This window comes from Peromyscus californicus, unplaced genomic scaffold (assembly GCF_007827085.1).
Source record: "Peromyscus californicus insignis strain IS unplaced genomic scaffold, ASM782708v3 Scaffold_20__1_contigs__length_68692818, whole genome shotgun sequence".
Lineage (NCBI taxonomy): Eukaryota > Metazoa > Chordata > Mammalia > Rodentia > Cricetidae > Peromyscus > Peromyscus californicus.
The window spans coordinates 41,227,176-41,249,651 of NW_026294503.1; the positions used below are offsets into that span (position 1 = coordinate 41,227,176).

The following is a 22,476-nucleotide window of genomic DNA, read 5'->3' on the forward strand; positions in this document are numbered from 1 at the left end:
AGCCACCCTGGTGCTTCTGTCTTGATGGCTGAAGTGGGAGCCTGGCGCCGTCAACATCTAGAGGAGAGCTTCAGGTGGACTCCGAAGGGGCAAGTGCAAAGGTACCCCCAGCTGCACACAGTCCTGCAGGGTGGGTAGCCAGGCCCAGGTATCTCCATGCAGGTATCTCCCTTCAGTGCTGTGCCACAAGTAATCCTGTGGCATGAGGTCATTTGCAACCAGGGTTGGAGGGCCTGACAGGAGCTGAGGCACTTGGAGACCACACAATACCATCCTTAGTCTGAGCTGAGAGGACAAAGAAGCTGGAGTCTTGGGAGGCTTGGGGTTTAGGCCAAGGCTGAACTTTAGACTGTTTAGACAAGGCTGTTTCTAGGCAAGGCTAGAACTTTGGTGTGGGCTGTATATGGAGTAGAAGGAACACCAAGCTCTACTCACTCACAGGAGCACACGCCAAGGAGAGGTGCCCACTAGAGGCAGAAGTCAGCCTAGTAGAAAGTGCCCGGAAACAGTAGACTGAGAGAGACAAGAGCCCCAAAGCATGGGGGCCCTGGCAGGCCAGCACAGAAGGAAGCAGGTTGTTACAGGATCCCTGGAAGGAACTACAGTACCTTTTGTAGAAGAAGGAAGTGTGGCTCTTAGTGATGTTAGGACCACGTCAGAAACCTTGGGGCCCACGCCGGGGACACATCATTGGAAGGCAACAGTGCCTTGGCCAGAGACACTAAAGTGAAAACGACAACCACAACAAAAACAAGCAGCAGGTCTAGAGGCGCCTTCACACCGCCCAGTGGAGGCTTCCGTGTTTGGGAGGGAGATACAACTGCTCTGCCCAAGAAGGCTGGAGACTCCATTAGAGCCGACTCGGGACCCTCCTCTTAGACACCTCGGATGGAGCCCGTCTTCCATGAGTGGTTCTTCTTGGCCTTGGGAGGCACATGTGGTTCTCAAAGAATTTCCGTCGGAGCCAGAGTGATGGCTCGGTAGGTAAAGGCATCTATCTGCTACTGGTCTGACAACCTGACTTTGATCCTGGGGACCCACATGGTGAAAGAGAGGGCCAGCTCCCACAAGTGGTCCTCTGGCCATACATGCACCATAACGTGCATTTAGAGATGCATATACACAAATTTTATTTTAAAGTTTCTTTGGGGAGGAGTGGTGAGGGGGAAACTGCAGTCTGGATGTCATGTATGAGAGAAGAATAAATAAAAAAATAAAGTTTCTTTGGAATCTCCTGAGGAGACCACTGATCTACCCGGGTAGGAGCCTGTGGGGTACACATGGAGGGAATGTGTGGCAGCCCACTGTGGCAAGTAGCCTTGTAATTGAGTTGCCAGTTTTTGATCCTTAAGGCCCTATTCCAGCCCGCTTGCTTCCTACCTATGCCCTCAGAAGTGCTGCATCCTGGGTATATCATAGGCCTTCCTTCCCCTGTTTAGTTAGCTAGGAAACCTTGTCTGTGTGCCTCTTGTCTTGGAGCTGTTATCTAGTACAGAATCCCCTCCCTGCATTTTGCCTGATGTTTGGCCTCAGCTGTTTTTAATAGAACTTTAGCAGTCTCTTAAATCACAAGTGGACATATATCTATTTAGGGAACATACAGAGGAAGAAAGCTAAACAATCATCTCACAGGAGTTCTGAACATATCTAGAGTGTTTTTCATCTAATGAACATTGAGAAGGAACAGTAAACATTTGTTGAGGAGGTAGGAATTGGTCTTGATTTTCACTAGTGTCATGTGGATATTTTTTTCCCCTCAAAATATGAGGTAACTAGGCATGGTGACATGACTGTAATAATCCTTACCCTCTTCAGGACAGAAGCAGAGGGACCAGGAGTTTGAGGCCAGCCTGGGTTACATAGTGCATCTCTAAACAATAGCGGAAGCAGTGGATGGTATATGCATATGGTCCTAGCTACTTGGAAGGCCTTGATGCAAGAGGATTACAAGAGCCTTGTAGGCAAGTTTGAGCAACATATGGAAACACTCAAAAAAACCAAAAAGGTATTATGGTTCATGCCTGTAATCCTCGCACACAGCTTGAGGCAGGAGTATTTTGAGCCTGGCCTGTGTATGTGACACACAAAATTGGTCTAAGGGTGTAATTGAGATGTGCCAGGAATAGGTATCAGGTCCGAAGTGTGTCGTTTTGGGGCTGACACAGTTGCACTTGTCCCCTGACATTCCATTTTGCCTTTCTTAGTCACAGAGTCCAACTTGGATGTGAGCAGATCACCCTGAGTGAAACTTGTAGGCCTACTCAGTAGGCCTAGCCATGATGCTGTACTGTTATGGCTAGAGGGATGGAAATACGCACACATTCAGAGAAGAGCCCTTCCCCAGAGAGACTGCTCTTTGACCCACTTTGACTTTCTGAAGTTATGGTTGGAACATGAGAAACCTGAAAGTTGGCACACAAAGCCCTGTTGGAGTGGCGTTGGTAGTGGGTGACAGCAGGGTGCTCTGGATTGCTGGCCAAGGCTTAACTTGGGAAGAGAAACAAATTTTACTTTATGTGGTTTTCTAACACCGATGCATTTCCACTCGGCGAGATGGGCTGCCATTCATTTAAAGGCCCATAGGGCTGAGTAGGGTTAGAAATATTAGGTGATGGATGGGGCTGGTGATAGCTGTAAGAAAAGCTCAGCTCTGGTGTACCCCTTCTGAGAAGGACAGAGCCTGGGATCATGGGAACGCAGATGGAAGACAGGTTTTTTTTTGTGTGTGTGTGTGTGTGTGTGTGTGCGCATGAACACATAAACAGAAATCATTTAACTGTGTCCTGGACTATTTATTGTTCATTTATTATGCTTTTTTTGGTTGTGAGCCTAGCCTTCATGTGCTTTTTGAGACAGAGTGTCCAACTCCCTGCATAGCCAAGGCTAGCCTTGAATTCCTGCTCCTGCCTCTACCTCTCAATCCACAGACCACTGTCCTGGAATCAGGAGTTAAAAACATTAGCCAAAGCACTTGGATCCCCACTAGAATATACCAGGGTAGCCACATCTGAGTAATCCAGAGGGAAGTTAGAGATGTCACTTGATCCCAGCCCTTCTTTTAAAAAAAAAAAATCTTGATTGGATGTGTCTTTTAACTGTAGGGGGGTTGGGGAGATGTTCTCATCTGGTTACTGCTAGCCTTTATATTACCAGGGCATTAGCACCATGAAGGCTATCTTTTTTTTTTTCCTGACACAGTCCAGCATAGAGCCAAGCAAATTGGAAGAATATTCGTGTGCATTTGCTGAATGAGGGTGGGGGTAGGGTAAGGAGGGGAGAGTTCAGGAAGCACAGTCCAGAAAGAGACTCCAAGCCATCCTCAGCAGCTACATCCTGGGTCCCTCTAAACCCAGAAAACTGGGGAAGCTGGGCGAAGTACCAGGGGGTCAGCTCTGCACTAATGGTTGTGGGAACCTAGATTCCCTTGTTCATTGCTTCTGTTTTTCTGCCTGTGTTTCCTGAGTGCTTGCTCTCAGCAGAGAGCAGGCAGGACAAGGTCCTCGTAGACAGCAGGTGTTCTGATGATAGCTTGCCTTCTAGGCAGGATGTGCCCTTGGGAGGACAGTGCCAGGATGGCCTCTCCAGTCAAGGGCCTGGATGGAAAGAGGAGCTGGCTGTGGAAACAGAGCAGAGGAAGGATCACCAAGGTCCTGCAGGAAGTGAGCCGCCTGAAAAACTGGAAAGTTATGCTGCTGCTGAGCAAAGGCTGTGTGCTGAAGGGGGTGAACTGTAAGAAGCCGGGGGACTCTCTTAGCCTGTGCTGGGATGTACAGAGGTGCCTGTGCCTGGATGGGAGAGCTGGAACTGTGTGGAGGACAGGTCAGGAGGCGAGGGCAATGCTACAGGGTTGTTGCCAGTGTGGCTCATGTCTAAAGTTGGAGAGGTGTGTATCTGAAGCAGGAAGGATGGCTTGCAGGACATGTAATGAGGGGTAGAGGCACTGAGAGTCCAGGGTGGGTAACTGGGAGGCCTAGAGCTAGAAGGGAAGCTCTGCTTCTCCCCCAGCAGCCAGCCCACAGCCAGATTCTGTGATACACTGTCCTGTGGCACCCTCTGCACCCCATTCATATGCTCTATCAAATCACACCAAGTACTGGTGTAGACGGGCCCCAGTGTACTGAACTCTCCTACAGTCTCAAGCTACCTTCTCACCCATGCTCACGCCAACTCTCCAACCAAGCTCCCCTTTCTGATGTCAACCCGTGTAATTCCACTTGAATATGGCCGAGTAACTTGTACACGCCTCGTCTTGCATGTCCCTTCTATCCAGAGCCCTCACAGCTCCCCAGACCCAGAAAGAGCCTCTCCTCGAGAGTTAGCCCCTGGCCTTCTGGGAGTCCACACTTACTGGTTAGCTATTTCTTCTCGGCTTGATTCAGTCAGTGGCAGCTTGAAACAGATTTGAGTGGCTATGGTGACCTGCAGAGACCTTGGCCAGCAGACAAGGCAATAAGTAAACAGAACTATAAAACAGATGTCTAAGACTACGGTAATGGGACTCCTTACATTGTCTTTCAGAGGGAGCACGACCCTCAGGGGACTCTTCTTTAAAATTCTAGTCATCATCATCCCCTCTTACCCAACTGCACGCTGGGAAAATTATAGGAGGAAAAAAGTTGCCAGGGTGGGACTTGGTGGTTGTACAGCTGCCTATGCTCTGTGAGTAACCCCAGTCTACCCCCTCACTCACCAAGCTGGACTGACTCAGATGTGAGGGAAGAGAGGTAGGTGGGAGGTTACTGTCCCTAAACCCAGAGAGGTTACCCTGGCCCAAGTCTATACCTGTATTGCCGAGGGATGGGCTGGTTACACCTGGCTTTGGCGCTTCAGCTATTTTCAGTGTTAGAGCCAACCAACAGTGAGGACGGTGGTGCTTGGTGGCTTTCCTCCAACTACTGGGCTCCTTGACTTGCTCAAGGTGCTTGGTCTCTGTTGGGCTCTTTCTCTTTGGGGTGAACAGACACCTATTTTACACACCCCTCGGCGAGTTGTGAGACAATGCCCCTTGCCACTTGTCCCTCCAGATGGCAGCCTCCTGCCTCATCTCTACCCGCATCGTGGGGGCCTCTCACTACTCTGCTGCTTCCAGGCCGGGGCTGCTCCTTTCTGGATTTCAGCCATCACAGAGATTTGTTTTAACGGGCTGAGTATGCAGCTGTTCACAGAATGGCCACTTTTCCCAAGGTACGCAAGCTGCTCACTTGTCTCCTTAGCTTGCACAGTCAGCTCCCGCCTGCCATGGCAGAACGTGATCATCACTCCAGAAAAATCCCTGCACCCCTCAGCACTCATGACTCATTCCCCCTTCCCCTTCTGGCCACTGGCATGGTTAGTGTACTTCCTACTTTCATACACTCACCTGTGTAGACTTTCATAAGAATGGAATCATATACATGTGGTCTTATGTGTCTGACTTCTACTTAATCTGATGAGTTCAAGGTTCATCCATGCTGGAGCTTGTACCATATTTCACTTCTCACGATGGAATTAAATAGTCCACCCATAAGCATATGCCATATTTTGTCTATCCATCAGTTGGTAGATATTATTAGGGTTGTTTCTATTTTAGGCTATTATGAATAATTTGATACTAATATTCATGTTCAAACTTTTGTGTGGACATACTTTTTTTTTCTTTCTGAGACAGTTTCACCTTGTAGCCCAGGTTGGCCTAGAACTCTAGGCAACCCTCCTGCCTTACCTTCCAAATGCTGGGATTAAAGGTGTGGGCCAGTGACAGAGAATGTATAGCAGTGACAGGGTGTAATGTATAGCATGACGGGGGTCCTGAAGGGAGAAAGCATTCAGTTACTAAGTTAGAAACCCCAATGAAAATGCAGAGTTCAGCTGAGTGCTGGTGGTATACGCCTTTAATCCTAGCACTCAAGAGGTTGTGTATTTGAGGCCAGCCTGGTCTACAGAGCAAGTTCTGTAAAAAAATGTAGTTCACCAAGTTGAATTTTGGTATTAGGTCATGGGTTCCCTTTCTTGGTAAGTAAGCCCCACCACCACCACCCCACCCCGTGTGTGTGTGTGTGTGTGTGTGTGTGTGTGTCTTTCAGGAAAAGTTTCTTTCATGACACTGGGTCATACAGTAACTTGTGTTTAACATTGTGAAGAAACTGCCAGACTCATTTTTCAAATGAGTTAAACCATCTTACATTCCCACCAGAAGTGTATGAGGACTCCAGTTTCTCTACATATTCATTGTGTTAGCTGAATGAGAATGCCCCTCAGGTTTATATATTTGAATGCTTGGTCCCTCGTTGGTAGGACTGTTTTGGGAAGGATCAGGACGTGTGGCTTTGTTGGAGGTGTGTCACTAGAGGGGAGTTTTGACATTTCAAAAGCCCAGGTTAGGCCCAGCCACTCCCTCTCTGCCTTCACCTTTCGGATTAGGATATAAACTCTCAGCTACTGCACCAGCACCATGCCTGCTGGTCTGCTGCTTTGCTCCCTGCCATGATAGTTATGGACTCACCTCTGAAACTGTAGGCAAGCCCCCAATTAAATGCTTTCTTTTATAAGAGTTGTGTTGGTCATGGTGTCTCTTCACAGCAATAGAAAACTAACAAAGACACCAATCAACACTTGCCACTGTCCATTTTGTTGCTTACATTACAGCCAAGTCTAGGTATGAAGTCGCATCAAGTTGGAATTCTGGCTTACATTTCTCTAATTTTCAGTGCTATTGAACATCTTCTCATGAATTTATTGCTAATTTGTATTGTTCTGTGTGTGTGTGTTTCCGAGACAGGATATCTGTGTATCCCTGACTGTCCTGGAACCTGCTCTGTAGACCAGACTTGCCTTGAACTCACAGAGATCCTCCTGCCTCTGCCTCCTGAGTGGGGGATTAAAGGCATGCACCACCACTGCCAGGCTTATATTTTTCATCTCTTGATTTGCCATTTAGTAATAGTAAGTCAGCCAATCTATGAGCCATCTAACCCAGTTTTCCTTTTTATTAAGTTGTGAAAGTTCTGAGCCAGGAGTGGTGGCTTATGCCTTTAATCCCAGCTTTGCGCCTTTCCTGGAACTCACTTGGTAGTCCAGGCTGGCCTCGAACTCACAGAGATCCGCCTGTCTCTGCCTCCCGAGTGCTGGGTTTAAAGGCGTGCGCCACCACCGCCCGGCCTTATTACTGTGTTTTATAGTTTTATACTTAGCTGTTGGGAGCAGTGAGATTGCTCAGTAAGTAAAAACGCCTGTTATCAAACCTGCCCACATGGAGGAAGCGGAGAACTGACTGCCATAGTTATTTTCTGATCTTCACACACTCAATGAGGTGTGAACACGCCTCCCTCCGATAAAATTTTAAATGTAATTTAAAATTAAATTTAGGCTTTTGATCAGTTTTCAGCTACCTTTTGGGTTTTCTTTTGTTTTTGAGACAGGGTCTTACTATGTATCCCTGGCTGGCCCCCAACACACAGACCTGCTTGCATCTGCCTCCCTGTGCTGAGATTAAAGGAATGTGCTGCTGTGCTGTGCTGTGCTGAGCGTTTTTTTTTTTTTTTTTTTTTTTTTTTTTTTGTATGAGTGGCGTGTATTTGTGCTTGCATGCATGCATGCCATGGCATATACGTCAAGATCAGAGAACAATCGGCAGGAGTCAGTTCTCAACTTCTAGCAGGGATTCCTGGAACTGAACTCAGGTCCTCAGGTTTGGTGGCACACACCCTTACCGGATGAGCCATCCCAGTAAGTCTTTTTTTTGTTATTCCAACTATGTTGCCTTGGCTGACCTGGTATTCTTCATGTAGCCCAGGTTGGCCTTGAATTCTTGGCAGTATTCCTACCTCAGTCTCCCAAATGCTTGGATTATATGCATAAGCCACCATGCCAGTTTTTTGTGTTTGTTTTTGCTTATACTGTACTTTAAAAGTTGGTGGGTTTTTTTTTTTGTTGTTTGGTTTGGTTTGTTTTGGTTTTTCGAGACAGGGTTTCTCTGTGTAGCTTTGCGCCTTTCCTGGAACTCACTTGGTAGCCCAGGCTGGCCTGGAACTCACAGAGATCCACCTGCCTCTGCCTCCCAAGTGCTGGGATTAAAGGCGTGTGCCACCACCGCCCGGCGGTTTTTCTTTTTAATGTGCAGGTGCATATGTGTGTGCTGGGGATGGAACCCAAAGTTTTGTGCACCCTAGGCAAACCACCGAGTTACACCTCAGCCTTCCTTTAATGCTTTAGATTAAGTATCCTTCAATGTTCGGAACATGTTGAGAACAGAGGAATTGAGTCTAAGGCAAGACTTCCACGGGAATAGTGTCTAATGATTGATTCCTCATTTCCAGTTTATAGGTCAGGCATTCTTCTTTCTTGAAAACTGACGGATCAGATAAATTGTTTCATGTGGCCCAACTCATCATTAGAGTCACCCTAAAAGTAATGGCAAAGGAATTCCTGCAGTGCAGAGCTCCAAATCACCCATACATGGTGCCAGTTTGAACTGGGAAAAAAAAGTAGCGTCAAATGCCAGGGTGATCAATTCCTTACTTTAAGGGAGCTTCCATCCAGAAGGACAGCAAATCATGGGATACCCCATTTAGGTATGTTCTCAGTGAGGAAGTCGAGTCATATGGAGTTTATACGAGGGTTTAAAGGTCAGGGGGTTTCTAGCCGGGTCGCCTGTAGAGCAGGGGAGCTACTACAGCCGCCACACTGATCCTGGACCGGCAGGCGGTTCTTAGCTCTCTGGAGACCGTCCAGTGACTCATCTGGAGGAGCGGGATCCGCAGGCTCATGGTGAAGGGACTGGGAATGTAGTAAAGAAACTCGCCCGCTGCAACGATGGACGTAATGAGAAAGAAAGGGCAAAAACAAGCAACAACAAAAAACAGCTATTTATGTTAATTGTAATTAGAGTCGCGGCCAGGCTCAACGGTAATTTCCCGGGGGACTAGAAGGGCTGGACAAGGTTACAGCCCTAGACCTCTGATGGACAGCTCCTTATCCAGCTCCGCCTGGACCCACCCACTGTCTTGCTCTCGCGCGGTCTGAGTTCTCGTCGGCCCGCAGGGGCCGACGGGAACGGCGGCCGCACTAAAGGGGGCCGACATGGCGGCAGCGGCGGCTTCGCTTCGCCGGTCGGTGCTGGGCCCGCGGGGCGTAGGGCTTCCGGGCGCAAGTGCTCCGGGCCTGCTGGGGGGTGCGCGGTCCCGGCAGCTTCCATTGCGGACACCGCAGGTGAGTACTGGCGTGGGCCCTGGCCACCGCGCGCCCCTCCGCCCTGAAGGTCACGGCGGGGAGGCTCCGGGCGCGCGCCGGCATCGATACCCCACGTACCTCCTACGACACGGCAGGGTCCCCGCTGACGAGCCGGCGCACTCGGGAAGCCAGGCTGGGTGCCCACGCTTCGGAGCGACAGGGCACGCTGGTCTGAGCCCAGGGGCCAACTGTGGTGGGGTCGGGACGGGAGATTGCTGCGAAGGGCTCGCCCAGAACGACTCCCGAAGCCAGCTGTCTAGACCTGGCTGATGCCCTCAAGTGACCCCAGCCTGACCGCAGCCGGCTGCGGGTGACCTTGGTCTGCTGCCGCACTCTTGGTCACTTAGGCCTGTCTCCCGGTTTAAGCTCCAAGAGCACTCTTCACCTGCTCTACAAAGCCGAGCTGTGGCTGACGTGTGGGCTGCAGGGAGGGATGCGGCAGGCAGTGGGCCGCTGGCGCTGTGCGGGCGGTGGTCAGTGGTGGGTGGGGGAGTGCAAGAGATGGGCGCCCATTCAGATCCCCAGGTGGGCGGGTGGGGTCTTGGCAGGTGCTGAGCGGGGCTCTTGCAGGCAGTGTCCATGTCCTCGAAGTCTGGCCTTTCCCGGGGCCGGAAGGTGATGCTGTCAGCGTTGGGCGTGCTGGCGGCAGGGGGTGCAGGGCTAGCTGTGGCTCTGCATTCTGCTGTGAGTGCCAGTGACCTGGAGCTGCACCCCCCCAGCTACCCATGGTCTCACCGTGGCCTCCTCTCCTCCTTGGACCACACCAGGTGGGTGTGTAGCGGCGGGGTGGGGGTGGACGTTTCTAGGTGAACTGTAAATCTTGAGTTTCTCTAAACCTTTCTCTCTTTAGCATCCGAAGGGGTTTCCAGGTATACAAGCAGGTGTGCTCTTCCTGCCACAGCATGGAATATGTGGCTTACCGCCACCTGGTGGGAGTGTGCTACACGGAGGACGAAGCGAAGGCGCTGGCTGAGGAGGTGTGGGGGCCAAGAGGAGGTGGAGGACTCAGGGATTGGGGCTTCTACCTGAGGGATTGAAGGATTGTGATGGGATGCTTGGTGGCAGGTGGAGTTCCAGGATGGCCCTAATGAGGATGGAGAGATGTTCATGAGGCCAGGGAAGCTGTCTGACTATCTTCCAAAACCATACCCCAACCCTGAGGCTGCCAGAGCTGCTAACAATGGAGCCTTACCCCCGGACCTCAGCTACATCGTGCGAGCTAGGTACATGGGCTGCTCAGAGTGTGGGTCAGGAAATGTAAGGAAGTCAGCCTTGTGTTACGGACTGAACCATGGATCTGGTTCTAGGCATGGTGGTGAGGACTATGTATTCTCCTTGCTAACTGGCTACTGTGAGCCCCCCACTGGGGTGTCATTGCGAGAAGGCCTCTACTTCAACCCTTACTTTCCTGGCCAGGCCATTGGCATGGCTCCTCCCATCTACAATGAAGTCTTGGAGTATGATGATGGTGAGTGTCCTTGACCATGGGTCCTTTCCTACTCCCAGCATGCTTCCCTTACATTCCTGGGTCTAGAGGTCTGCTCCCTTCTCACCTGGAATGTTTGTTGACTGTGCAGATCTGAAAAGGCTTTGGGGACAACTTTCATAGTTCTGTAAGGTTCCTATCCCTTTGAAGTTTTGGTAATGGCCAGTCCCTGCCTCTTTGGAACACAGTGCTCAGAGGGTTCCCTTGGATTGGCACAAGCCCCCAAAGGTAGCCGTGACTATTTGTCCTTGGCCCAGGCACCCCAGCTTCCATGTCTCAAGTAGCCAAGGATGTTGCCACCTTCCTTCGATGGGCATCGGAGCCAGAGCATGACCATCGGAAACGCATGGGGCTCAAGGTGAAGGGCTGGGCCAGGGTCATAGTGGGCATAGGGAAGGGGTCTTTCCTGTCTACCTTTTCTCAACTTGCTTTGTTCCCAGATGTTGTTGATGATGGGTTTGCTGCTGCCCCTGACCTATGCCATGAAACGACATAAGTGGTCAGTCTTGAAGAGTCGAAAGCTGGCATATCGGCCGCCCAAGTGACCCTGCCTAGTATCTGCTTGTCATCTTGTCTGAACAAGCCCTCAGCAGCCCAGGAACAGTCCTAGGCCTTTTCAGGCCTAGCTCCTTTTCATCTGATACAAGGAAATGGGGTAGGAGACCAGACTCTTGCTTCTGATCTTCCTTCAGCTCTGATTGTGGGAATAAATTAAGTTTCTCAACATATACATTTTATCTGTTCAGTGACTGAAATCCACATTTCCAAGGAACCCTGGAACCCATATTCCCCTGCAATATTGTTTCCTTCCCCACCTAGTATCTGTGAGATGTGGGTCAGAATGCAAAAATTGGCTGCTAAGAGCAGCACCATTTGGACTAGAGAGATGGCTTAGCAATTAAGAGTACTAGTTGCTTGCTCTTCTAGAAGACCCAGGTTCTGTTTCCAGCATTCACATGGTGGTTCTAAACCATTCTTAACTCCAGTCCCAGGGGATCTGACGTACTCTTCTGGCCTCCAAAGGCACTGCACAAATGTAGTGCAAAGGCATACATGTAGGCAAACCCCCTCACCCCCCCAGTCTCAAAAGTGTTTTACTAAAAAGAAAGAGCAGCACTGTTCAGCAGAGTGGATATGCATTGGCAGAGCTAGAAAGGGGTTATTAGAGTATCCAACAACTCCACTTCCATACTGATGGCAGCAGGGAGCCTCTAGATCTTCAGGAAGACCTGGAGCAGTATCGGTGTCAGTGCTATCTGGGAAGATGAAGAAGTTCTCAGAAATGTTGAGGAATTGGGAGTAGACAGGCAGAGGGTAGCTGGGATGTCTCCTTAGTCTGGGATGGACAGATAAAAGGGTTGTGCTGGAGATATATGTGGAAGTGTCTGGTATTTATCAGGGAATGATACCTAGTAGTCTAGGCCAAACTGGCCGTGACTAGATTCATAAAGTGGCATGGTACCTCTATTCATAAAGAGGGGTGACATAGGTTATCAGGAGGATCACCTGGTAAATGAGACTCATGAGTCACAGTGCTAAAGCATCCCTATGGTAAAGAAAAAATACCCAGGGGCTGGAGAGATGGCTCAGAGGTCCTGAGTTCAATTCCCAGCAACCACATGGTGGCTCACAACCATCTGTAATGAGATCTGTGCCCTCTTCTGGCCTGCAGATAGAACACTGTACATGATAAATAAAATAAATCTTTGAAAAAAAAGGAAAATAAAAAATACCCAGCCCCATTGCTGCTGTTATACTGGCTGAAGCAGCTGAAAACAGTGGTGATTGGAATAGTAGGATTCAAGAAGGGTAACAATAAGGCCAGGGTTAGTGAGAGGAGTCCCTAGCAGGTCAGCAGTTTGAGGAGCCCCTGGGCTTGAAGGCTCTGGAAAGAGGTGCCAGTACTCTGTTCTGTGACCACTGGGACTCTAGTTTAAGTCTATTCGAGTAGTCTCCTGGGTGTGGTTTGGGGCACCCCATCTGCTACTGAGGGGCAGAATCTGTTTCCTTGCTCCCAGGTAGTTGGACTAGTACAAGTCTGCACCAAGACTAGGACACAGGCTGGTTCTCATGTGTCTTTAATTACTGGCTTGTGGCCCTTGTTCCCTAATACTGCATCTCTGTCCCCAACAAGCAGAGGTCCCCTGCGAAGTTCAAGTGGTGGTGATCCAGGGACTTGGGCCTGTGACGGGAGAGGGCCATGTTCCCTCTAACCTGGGGAAGAAGATAGGTTATTCCTATTTGTTCTACACTGTATCCCCTCAACCCCACCCAGCCTCTTGTACCTTTGGTGGCTTCTAGGTGGAGGCTGTAGTAAGGGGATCCCAAGCACAGGGCCTTTGGGTGCTACACATCTCACAGCCAGGGCGGTTTGAGGCATTGATGAAGGTGCAGGAAGGGCAAGACCAGCCAGGCTGGGAAGATGGGAAAACTGTTGATGCTTCCCAGATCCTTCCAATGCCCACAGCTGCCCACTCCCAGAGGCTCTGGTTATTTGCCCACCTGAAGGGGGGTTGGGAGACTGGAACTGGCTGGCTGGAGGGTATGAGGCTGCTCCAGTGACTGAGGAAACAAGCATCCTAATTTCCCATCCATCTTGGAGTGTTGAGGGCTATGTCCTGTGAAAGAGGAGAAGGCTCAGGGCCATCTCAAGACTACACCCCACCTCTCTTACCACCATTAAGTACTAACCTGAAGCTTCTCGAGGGGCTGAGAGCAAGTAGAGAAAAGCAGGGTCCCCATCTTGAGAGACCCCATAGGAAGCAAGGCTTCGTTCAGGTACACACAGGCACCGCCCAATGACCCAGCGCTGCACAGCTGGTGGGAAACCGAATTCTGAGAACACCTGAGGCCAGAACATCAGGGCCAGGCAGTGTTACCCAGGATCCCTGCTATGCATCTAAGACTCCCGATGCCCCATGCTCACCTGTTCCTGGAGGGCTGCAATGGAACAGTGTGGGTGGATCTGCAGTGAGACATGGGCAGATGATGCAGAGGACAAAATAGATGTGGCATCTTCAACTGTGACTTGCAGCCTGTGTCAAAATGTGGATCAGAGGGTTGGACAGTTAACCTGGGCAGGTCAGGAGGGCAGAGTAAGCAAGATCAGGCCTTACCTGATAGGACCTGGTGGGAACCAGGCCTCCATGAGCTGGACATTGAGAGCCACATGATGCTGTGCCAAGATGGCTGCCACATGGGCTGCTTCTTTCTCATCCCCATCTGCAATGGCCTGGGACAGGCGTGTAGCCAGCTCTTCTACAGGGAGAAAAGACAGCTATCATAACCAGACACTAGCCACAGCCCCTCAACTCCCTCTAGTCTGTCCTTACCTTTTTTTAAATTTCCAGAACTTGGAGGAAGATCCACCTCAGGTTGGGTTGCTTTAGGTATTTGAGCCACGGAAGAACATGGTGGAGAAACGGGGCACATTTCTGGGCTTGGGACTGGGCTGCCATTGCCTAAGAGATGATATGGAGTAGGCTAGTGGTCTCCACCCTCAGGTTTTTAGGACCTTTGCACTCTCTGCTTCACCACATATCCTTAGGCCATAATTCAGGGTAAGCCTTCCTCTCCCAATCTTGGCCCATAAAACAAAAACAACTCTCAGCTGGAGAGAGATGATGGATCAACATGGTTTTACTGGCCTTGAACTCACAGAGATCTGCCTGGCTCTGCCTCCCAAGTGCTGGGATTAAAGGTGTGCGCCACCACTGCCTGGCGATGGATCAGACATTTAAGAGCATTTTGGTGCTCTTGCAGAACACCCTGGTTTGGTTCCCAGAACCCACATGGTAGCTAACAACTACCTGTAACTCCATTCCAACGGGTCCAATGACCTGGCCTCTGGGGCACCAGGTATACAAGTGGTACACACACACACAAAAACCATTCATATATAAAATTAAAACAAAAATCCTCCGAAGTCCTGCCTCAATTCTGGTACTGGTGCTGCATCTGATTTATCCTTGGTATCAATCTTTCTGAACCCTTCTGCTGGCTGGTCCCACCTGTGCATCTCCTGTTTAGCAGAATCAAACTAACCCCTTAGATGGAGGCTTGCCATCTCAGTCCCCTCAGGGGCCTTCCTTCTCTTGGCTCCGATCTGCAGAGAATACTTACACTGTTTGTCCTGGCATCCTTACAGAACTGGATATACTGCTGTTTCTATTTATCTCCTGCTGAAAGCCACATACTGCACTAAGGGATCCCCACCCAGTGCTAACAGCTCCTACAATGACCTAAGGCCCTTGATTTCCTGAACTGTCTCACCACTGAAATGGGTAGAGCTTTCCAAGAACCTGGCACTTTGCCTGAACTCTGAAGGTCACTTGCACAAGTTCCCCTTGGAGCTTTTGGACTTCTTTTTCTCGGAGCTGAGGACCGAACCCAGGGCCTTGCGTTTGCTAGGCAAGCGCTCTACCACTGAGCTAAATCCCCAACCCCACTTTTGTACTTCTTGTATTCTGGGTCATACAACTTAAGCCATGTTCTTCAAACTTCATTCTCTCAGTAAGTCCTTAAGACCTTTCTTTTTAGTTATTTGCTTTTATTTTTTGTTTTTATTTTTTGAAACAATCTCTCTACTTAGACCAGGCTGTCCTGGAACTATGCAGACCAGGCTGTCCTCAGAACTCACAGAGATCCACCAGCCTCTACCTCCTGAGTGCTGGAATTAAAGGTGTGTGCCAGCACACTTAAGGAGACCCTATTTTAAGTAGCAGCCCTCTCTCCTAGCTTTCTCATTCCTTCTAACTGAAGTTGATTTACTCTAGAAATGAAAGTTCCAAGGAGGACAAATTAGAGATTTGGGTCATGTTAAAAGAAGTGCCCACGTAAAACATCAGTAGCGAACTTCTGCCCTCTGGGGTTCTCCCATTGTGCTGTAAGCCTGTATTTAAGACCTCCTCCCTCCTTCAATAAACGGCATTCAGCATTAAAAAAAAAAGATGGCCGGGCGGTGGTGGCGCACGCCTTTAATCCCAGCACTCGGGAGGCAGAGCCAGGCGGATCTCTGTGAGTTCGAGGCCAGCCTGGACTACCAAGTGAGTCCCAGGAAAGGCGCAAAGCTACACAGAGAAACCCTGTCTCGAAAAAACCAAAAAAAAAAAAAAAAAAAAAAAAGATGATAGCATGCAATATGGACAAAAAAAAAAAAAAAAAAAAAGAAGTGCTCACAGGCTGGAGAAATGGATCAGCAGTTAAGAGCACTTGTTACTCTTGAAGGGGACTGGGGTTCAGTACTTAGCAACTGCATAGAAGCTCACAACCATCTCTAACTCCAGTCCCTGGGGATCTGATGCCTTCTCCTGACCTTGGAGGATGCCAGGCATGCACATGGTGCAAAGACATATATATAGAGAAAAGATTCATACACATAAAACATTTTAATCTTAAAAAAACTAAAAGTGCCCAAGAAGGGCCTGGGGGAGATGGCTCAGCAGGTTAAAGTGCTGTTATATTTTGGCTTTTCAAGACAGGCTTTCTCTGTGTAGCCCTGTCTTGGAAGCTGTGTAGAGCTATCCTGGAACTTATTCTGTAGACCAGCCTGGCCTCGAACTGAGATCCACTTGATTCTGCCTCCCGAGTGCTGGGATTAAAGGCCTGCACCACACCACTTGGCTTAAAGTGCTTTTCATATAGACATAAAGACCAGAGAATTCAAATTCCCCAAAACCAGATAAAACCAAGCTTGGAAGTATATGTCTGTAATCCCAATGTTCCTATAGTAAGATGGGGGTAGAGACAAGAAAATATTCAGAAACTTCTTGAGGGTTAGGGAAATTGGCCTGGCTTATAAAGAGGCTAACAGCAGAGACTCTGTCTCAAACAAGGTGGAAAGTGAGGACTGACACCCAAGGTTTTCCTCTGACTTCCATACATGCTGTGCCTGTGTATGCCTACATACAAATACATACACAGCAGACATACATCTATACACACACACACAAAGGAAAAAGAAAAAGTATAGTGTCAAACAGTTGGGTGGTATACATCTGTTACACCACCACTCTGGGTACAGAGGTGTTAAGATCATTGACAGTTCAAAGTCAGCTTGGGCTATATAGTGAGTTTGAGATCAGCCTAAAATACACACCACAATGAATAGTATAAAGCAAGAGCTGAGTACACCTATCAGGTAAATGAATGACTTAGTCTTTTTCAATGCTGAGTTACCCCAGCCTCTCTTACATCAGTCATACTAACTGTTTTCCTGCCCCTCTAGCAGCTTTTCCTCAGGTCTTATTTGTAAGCTTTCCTCTCCCTAGGGCAAGGTCTACATCAGTGGTTCTCAACCCGTGGGTCACGACCCCTTTGGGTGGGTGGGGGGGTCGGATGACCCTTTCACAGGGGTCACCTAAGACCATTGAAAAACACAGGTATTTACATTATGATTCATAACAGTAGCAAAATTAGTTATGAAATGATTTTATGGTTGGAAGTCACCACAACATGAGGAACTATATTAAGGGGTCACAAAAATAGGAAGGTCGAGAGCCACTGGTCTACACACAAGGCTGTTTTTTCTCAATGCTTCCCTCTCAGACTTTGGCTAACCTCCCCAACTCCCAATCTTTTTTGTTGTTGTTTTGTCTTGTTTTTTGTTTTTGTTTTTTTTTCGAGACAGGGTTTCTCTGTGTAGCTTTGCACCTTTCCTGGAACTCACTTGGTAGCCCAGGCTGGCCTCGAACTCACGGATATCCGCCTGGCTCTGCCTCTCCAGTGCGTGGGCCACCCCCGCCCCGCCCAATTCCCAATCTTCACCTCTTCAGAGCCCCAGCCATGTCTGTGCTTTCCCAAGCAGGCACTGTGTACAAGCCTCACACTAACTTGTCCCTCTACCTCAGTCTTAATCACTAACTCTTCCATTTAAACAACCACGAAACCTATCTGATTCCATTTCCTAAGGTCCTCTGGTCTTCTTTCTAACCTCGTCCACATCTCTCCGTATGACTCAAGAGTCTGCCTTGAAGTAGCACAGACCCGAACCTGTTAGTTTCCCACTGAGCACAATCCTGTCCTTCTTGAACTCTCAGTGCCGCAGCAATGCTTGCTCTTCCTTTTCACATTTGTCTGGTACTCCAGGTGTCAGCTCTTGAACCTCTTATTTTCTCCACTTTCTTCCTCTTGGAAGCCTTCCTAGATGCCCAGCTTCTCCCATCACTGTCCCCACCCAGGACTAGGAGGCCTGGGCTTCTTCAAATGAGCATTTATTCCACGACACTGACCATTTTGTCCCTCCGCGGCGGCATCTCGCACCAGTGCTGCCCACTGCTGTGCTTCTTGAGAGTTGAGGAAGTGCACACTGAAGGTTCCAGGTCCTCCCGGTGGAGGCTGCAGCTCGTGTTGGTTAGGTCCACGGACTGTATAGCAAATAGACTCCAAGGGCCACTCAAAACTGACCTGAAATGGGGGAAGAGTGCTGGGTCAATGGTTCCTCGTTATCCACTGAAGATCAAAGGAAAAGGAAATAAGCAGAGGTAGTTTTTACCGTCCTAAGCCTTTCTTGCCTGTTATCTTACCAATTCCTCACGAGAGTTTTAAAGCATTAACTCCATTTACAGACAAGTAAAGAAAAGTAACCACATAAGGGCCGTCGGCAGGGGAATGGAGAGAGGGTTGACTCCGCTGTCCCGGCCCACACTCACCGCCCCTGGCCCGGTGCCCAACAGCCCCAGCCGGAAGCGCCCAGGCCGCTCAGGGTCGGCGCTCAACTGCAGCCTCCGTAGCTGCGCCTCGGCGTCGTGCCCGGCGCCCAGAGGTCTCACCGCGGCGTGCACTGCCAAGAGCACCGCAGGTGAACTAGGTTCTGCAGCCGCTGCGGCCCCGCCGGCGGGCGGCGCCATATCGGGCGCGGCAGAGTCCTGACCCTCCGAGAGCGCTTCCGTAACTCAAGAGTTGTCGAGCGCTTCCGCCGGCCAGAAACTCAGACTATGGCCCTAGGTTCCGGATGCGCCAGAGCGTGGAGAACGAGAACGAACCGGTGCCGCGCACTACCTTAGCCTGACCACCGGTGGTGCTCAGGGATAGAGACGGTCCAAGGATCTCCAGGCACGCTAGTCACGTTTGAGCTGGGCCCGGGACAGTGTCAGAGACCAAGCACCGGTCACAAAGGTTCGAACGGGCGACAGCTGCTGTCCGACGTAAGACAACACCAGTACCCGATAGGAGAAGGGCGCCAATCTACACAAACAAACCGCACATACACACACCAGACACACTTGGTGAGTCTGTACCACTCTGAGAACAGGGTTGGCCCGGGGGCGGGGCGGGAATGCCCTAACCAATGAACACTAAGAGGGGAGGCGGGTTCGTAAGCGAGGACGAGACAGACAAGCTACAGGACCAGTAGAAGTGAAAGACACGTCTGAGTGACGGAGAATTCCTCCAATGGTTTGTCGCGGTCTGGATCCTGAGGTTGGAGCGGACCATTCAGAGGAGTGGGGCCGGGCCTGTCGGAGGCTTGTTGTTGTCGGGCCGGGGGAGGCGGAGGTCGCTGTTTCGTTCGCTGTTTGGTGCGATCTGTGGTGGTCCGCGGCAGGTCAGTCGCAAAAGTGGGTACTGCAGGGGGGCGAGGCTATGTCGCGGCTGCAGCCCGTATGGGCCGGCAGGGCCTGGAGTAACGGGACGCCGCCACGAAGCTTCTTCCCCCGGATACAGTGCGGCCCGAGTGGAGGCCGCGGCGCCGCCCTCCAGTCCTGAGGAACTCGCGCCGCGCGCAGCCCGCGCCGCCGTCATCTCAGCACCGACGCTAAGCAACTCGGCTAGCCTGGCTTGATCTAGCCCATTCCTGGCAGGTGGGTGTCCGCCTTGTGCTCCGAGCGGTCCCGGACTGCGGGAACCACAGTCCCCGGCAGGTCTCGCGCCTCTGCACTGCCTCATGGGACTTGTAGTTTTGCCGCTGCCTGGCCAGAGCGCCTCTCTTGGTGTGCTGCCTCCTGGGGCTTGTAGTTTTCCCATACGAATCTACTGGTGCCTCTCTGCTCCCGAGGCAGCAATGCCAGGAGACTGCTGGGCTGAGCCAGCGGAGGCGGTGGGGCCGTCCTCCGCACTTTGGCGTACAAAGAGAGAATCAGGCATATTTGCAAATAGAACTGAAGAACTCATGGGTTTACTCTTCTCGCCAGGAAGCAACGAAGCAATCCGGGGAAGAGCGCTCATACAGGTGACCCTCAGGGCTCAAGCCCCAGGTACCCGGTTCCGAACCGGATTGCAGGTTCTTTTTTTTTTTTTGGTTTTTCGAGACAGGGTTTCTCTGTGTAGCTTTGCGCCTTTCCTGGAACTCACTTGGTAGCCCAGGCTGGCCTTGAACTCACAGAGATCCGCCTGCCTCTGCCTCCCGAGTGCTGGGATTAAAGGCATGCGCCACCACCGTCCGGCCGGATTGCAGGTTCTTACCCTGACTGACGACCTTAATACGGTCTGAGAGTGACTGCAGAGTGCCGATGGGGGTGGGAAACATCGAGAGAGAGACAGAGAGAAATATTGATTGATTCTCCAGCAGTTCCAGAGTGAGCAGAATACAGGGTGGGGGGCCCCCATCCAGCTCCAGGACTCTTGTACCATGTAGGAGGAGTTGGAGTTGAGTTGGAATCTGGTCTTGCCATCCTCAGGTAACAAGGTAACAGAATCGTTTCCTCAACAATGCTGAGTGCTCAGGTACAGGTAAAGGTAGGGAGAGGAGCTACATGATGGACTCAGCTAGATCCAGCTGCAAACAGTACTCTACTAGTGGGTGGGAAGGGTGAAGGCAGAGTCTTTTGGAGCTAGGTAGCCACACCTGGTTTCCCACGTTCTCAGGGAGCACTGCACTAGTCCCTCTGGCACAAGAAGTCCCCTCCCAAAGGACATGAAGCTACTGGAGAACTCCAGCTTTGAGGCCATCAACTCACAGTTGACAGTGGAGACTGGAGATGCCCATATTATTGGCAGGTAAGTCTGGAAGCTCTGGGGATCAGACTCTCAGAGGTCACCATCTTGGCCCCTGAGTTCAGTCCTCAGGGTTAGCATGCTCCGTGATCCTGTCTGCGTTTTACAGGATTGAAAGCTACTCATGTAAGATGGCAGGAGACGATAAACACATGTTCAAGCAGTTCTGCCTGGAGGGCCAGCCCCATGTGTTGGAGGCACTGTCCCCGCCTCAGACTTCAGGCCTCAGTCCCAGCAGGTAAGCTGAGACGGAGCCCACCTTCTGAGGTATGGGGGATGGTGAGCAAGGTTGACATTTATCCCTGTTTAGACTGAGCAAGAGCCAAGGTGGTGAGGACGAAAGCCCGCTAAGTGACAAGTGCAGCCGCAAGACCCTCTTCTATCTGATCGCCACACTCAACGAGTCCTTCCGGCCAGACTATGACTTCAGCACAGCCAGGAGTCATGAGTTCAGCCGGGAGCCCAGCCTCAGCTGGGTAAGGCTGGGAAGAGGGACCCCACACCTGTACTCATTCCCATTGCCCTCTCCATTGAGTAGGTTCTTGGGTTCTACCTGCTGCCCTGGACCCTTGTCATCCCTGACTGTAACCTACTGTAGGTGGTAAATGCGGTCAACTGCAGCCTGTTCTCAGCTGTTCGGGAAGACTTCAAGGCCCTGAAGCCACAGCTATGGAATGCAGTGGATGAGGAAATCTGCTTAGCCGAATGTGACATCTACAGGTGGGCCCACATCTTTGCAGGTAGACGTGGCAGGTGTGTGTGGCAGTGGGAACCTCATACTTCTGCTTTTCTCACTCTTCAGCTATAACCCAGATCTGGATTCAGACCCCTTTGGGGAAGATGGAAGCCTCTGGTCATTCAATTATTTCTTTTACAACAAGCGTCTTAAACGAATTGTCTTCTTTAGCTGCCGCTCCATCAGGTTGGTACCATTGCCACCTCCCTTTCTCCAGCCCCCTGTTCATCTCACACCTTTCCTTAACTGGGTCTGTCCTCCCTGGGAAGGCCTGGGGTAGGTGGTCCTAAGACTGATGTTTCTATCCCCACCCAGTGGTTCCACCTACACACCCTCAGAGGCAGGCAATGCACTGGACTTGGAACTGGGAGCAGAAGAGGTTGATGAAGAGAGTGGAGGTGGAGGCAGTGAGGGCAGGGCGGAGGAGACCAGCACCATGGAGGAAGACAGGTGTGGGGCAAGTGGTGGAGGCTGAGCCATGGCCTCACCTCTAGAGCCTGGAGTGGGTGGGACACATCAGGGTCCTCTGCCGAGTCTGGGTGGTACCTCCTGATGTCCTACTGTGTGCCAACTTCTGCCTAGGGTTCCAGTGATCTGTATGTAATGAGGAAAAGCGGAGGTCTCAGCTTCATCCAGCTCCGACCAATGCCTGGACCCGTCTACCTGAGGAGCTCCAGAGCCTCCCTTGATGCTGGCTACACCCTGGCACTGCCACCATCCTGGCGCTGCCCAAGGCTATACCTGCCTAGCCCTTTGGTTTCAGCCTGTGGATGTCCACTCACCCCTGCAGGCTCTCACTGCCCATGCTGTGGCTGGATTAAACAGCACAGGGCCTGATCGAAAAGTGACTGCTCCGCACCAACAGTCTGCCACAGACAGGACAGCTGGATCACAGAGTTTATTTTTGTATTTCTTATTGGGCCTGTACACTCCAGCTCCAAGGGCCAGGACTTGAAGCCCTGTAAGCGGTGCGCAGTGTTTTATGGGGTCTGGTCTTGGACCAGCCCCTGGTGCCCACTTTTGTCCCCCACCTTACCAGGTGGGCCACATGCACTGAGTGTCACTTTGCTGCAGCTCATTCCTTTCCAATAAAAGTTTCTGTGACTTAGACGGAACT

General features: G+C 50.7%; 3 protein-coding genes across 5 annotated transcripts; 2 read left to right on the top strand and 1 right to left on the bottom strand.

Moving 5' to 3' along the window:
* Positions 1-9,019: 9,019 nt before the first annotated feature.
* LOC128116654 (cytochrome c1, heme protein, mitochondrial) lies at positions 9,020-11,421 on the top strand. Its single transcript, XM_052748113.1, has 7 exons — positions 9,020-9,186; positions 9,778-9,974; positions 10,058-10,184; positions 10,273-10,430; positions 10,515-10,675; positions 10,951-11,051; positions 11,134-11,421. The coding sequence occupies exons 1-7, from the start codon at positions 9,058-9,060 to the stop codon at positions 11,236-11,238; spliced, it is 978 nt and encodes a 325-aa protein (XP_052604073.1). The 5' UTR covers positions 9,020-9,057; the 3' UTR covers positions 11,239-11,421.
* A 1,334-nt stretch (positions 11,422-12,755) lies between these two features.
* Sharpin (SHANK associated RH domain interactor) lies at positions 12,756-18,546 on the bottom strand. 2 transcript variants are annotated; one of them, XM_052748111.1, is made up of 9 exons: positions 18,343-18,546; positions 17,923-18,097; positions 14,026-14,154; positions 13,810-13,951; positions 13,620-13,728; positions 13,385-13,538; positions 13,196-13,311; positions 12,979-13,107; positions 12,756-12,907 (listed from the first exon to the last, which is right to left on the bottom strand). In XM_052748111.1, the coding sequence occupies exons 1-8, from the start codon at positions 18,538-18,540 to the stop codon at positions 12,991-12,993; spliced, it is 1,140 nt and encodes a 379-aa protein (XP_052604071.1). In that variant the 5' UTR covers positions 18,541-18,546; the 3' UTR covers positions 12,756-12,907; positions 12,979-12,990. The 2 variants fall into 2 exon arrangements, with proteins under 2 accessions (XP_052604071.1, XP_052604072.1); XM_052748112.1 differs by having other exon boundaries at positions 12,756-12,930.
* An 829-nt stretch (positions 18,547-19,375) lies between these two features.
* On the top strand, positions 19,376-22,467 carry Maf1 (MAF1 homolog, negative regulator of RNA polymerase III). Of its 2 annotated transcripts, XM_052748115.1 has the most exons (9): positions 19,378-19,491; positions 19,822-19,884; positions 20,495-20,626; positions 20,733-20,861; positions 20,934-21,099; positions 21,222-21,343; positions 21,426-21,545; positions 21,675-21,809; positions 21,942-22,467. In XM_052748115.1, the coding sequence occupies exons 3-9, from the start codon at positions 20,544-20,546 to the stop codon at positions 21,961-21,963; spliced, it is 777 nt and encodes a 258-aa protein (XP_052604075.1). In that variant the 5' UTR covers positions 19,378-19,491; positions 19,822-19,884; positions 20,495-20,543; the 3' UTR covers positions 21,964-22,467. The 2 variants fall into 2 exon arrangements, with proteins under 2 accessions (XP_052604074.1, XP_052604075.1); XM_052748114.1 differs by lacking the exon at positions 19,822-19,884 and having other exon boundaries at positions 19,376-19,491.
* Positions 22,468-22,476: the final 9 nt, after the last annotated feature.

Bases quoted from the DNA above. Each gene is read 5' to 3' on its own strand.
- LOC128116654 (XM_052748113.1), top strand. From the start codon at position 9,058: ATGGCGGCAGCGGCGGCTTCGCTTCGCCGGTCGGTGCTGGGCCCGCGG. The intron at 10,431-10,514 runs GTACATGGGCTG...ATCTGGTTCTAG, and splicing joins AGCTACATCGTGCGAGCTAG to GCATGGTGGTGAGGACTATG. The intron at 10,676-10,950 runs GTGAGTGTCCTT...TCCTTGGCCCAG, and splicing joins AGTCTTGGAGTATGATGATG to GCACCCCAGCTTCCATGTCT.
- Sharpin (XM_052748111.1), bottom strand. From the start codon at position 18,540: ATGGCGCCGCCCGCCGGCGGGGCCGCAGCGGCTGCAGAACCTAGTTCA. The intron at 13,952-14,025 runs GTAAGGACAGAC...TTCTCCCTGTAG, and splicing joins TTCTGGAAATTTAAAAAAAG to AAGAGCTGGCTACACGCCTG. The intron at 13,312-13,384 runs GTTAGTACTTAA...CCTCTTTCACAG, and splicing joins AGCCCCTCGAGAAGCTTCAG to GACATAGCCCTCAACACTCC.
- Maf1 (XM_052748114.1), top strand. From the start codon at position 20,544: ATGAAGCTACTGGAGAACTCCAGCTTTGAGGCCATCAACTCACAGTTG. The intron at 20,862-20,933 runs GTAAGCTGAGAC...ATCCCTGTTTAG, and splicing joins TCAGGCCTCAGTCCCAGCAG to ACTGAGCAAGAGCCAAGGTG. The intron at 21,810-21,941 runs GTGTGGGGCAAG...ACTTCTGCCTAG, and splicing joins AGCACCATGGAGGAAGACAG to GGTTCCAGTGATCTGTATGT.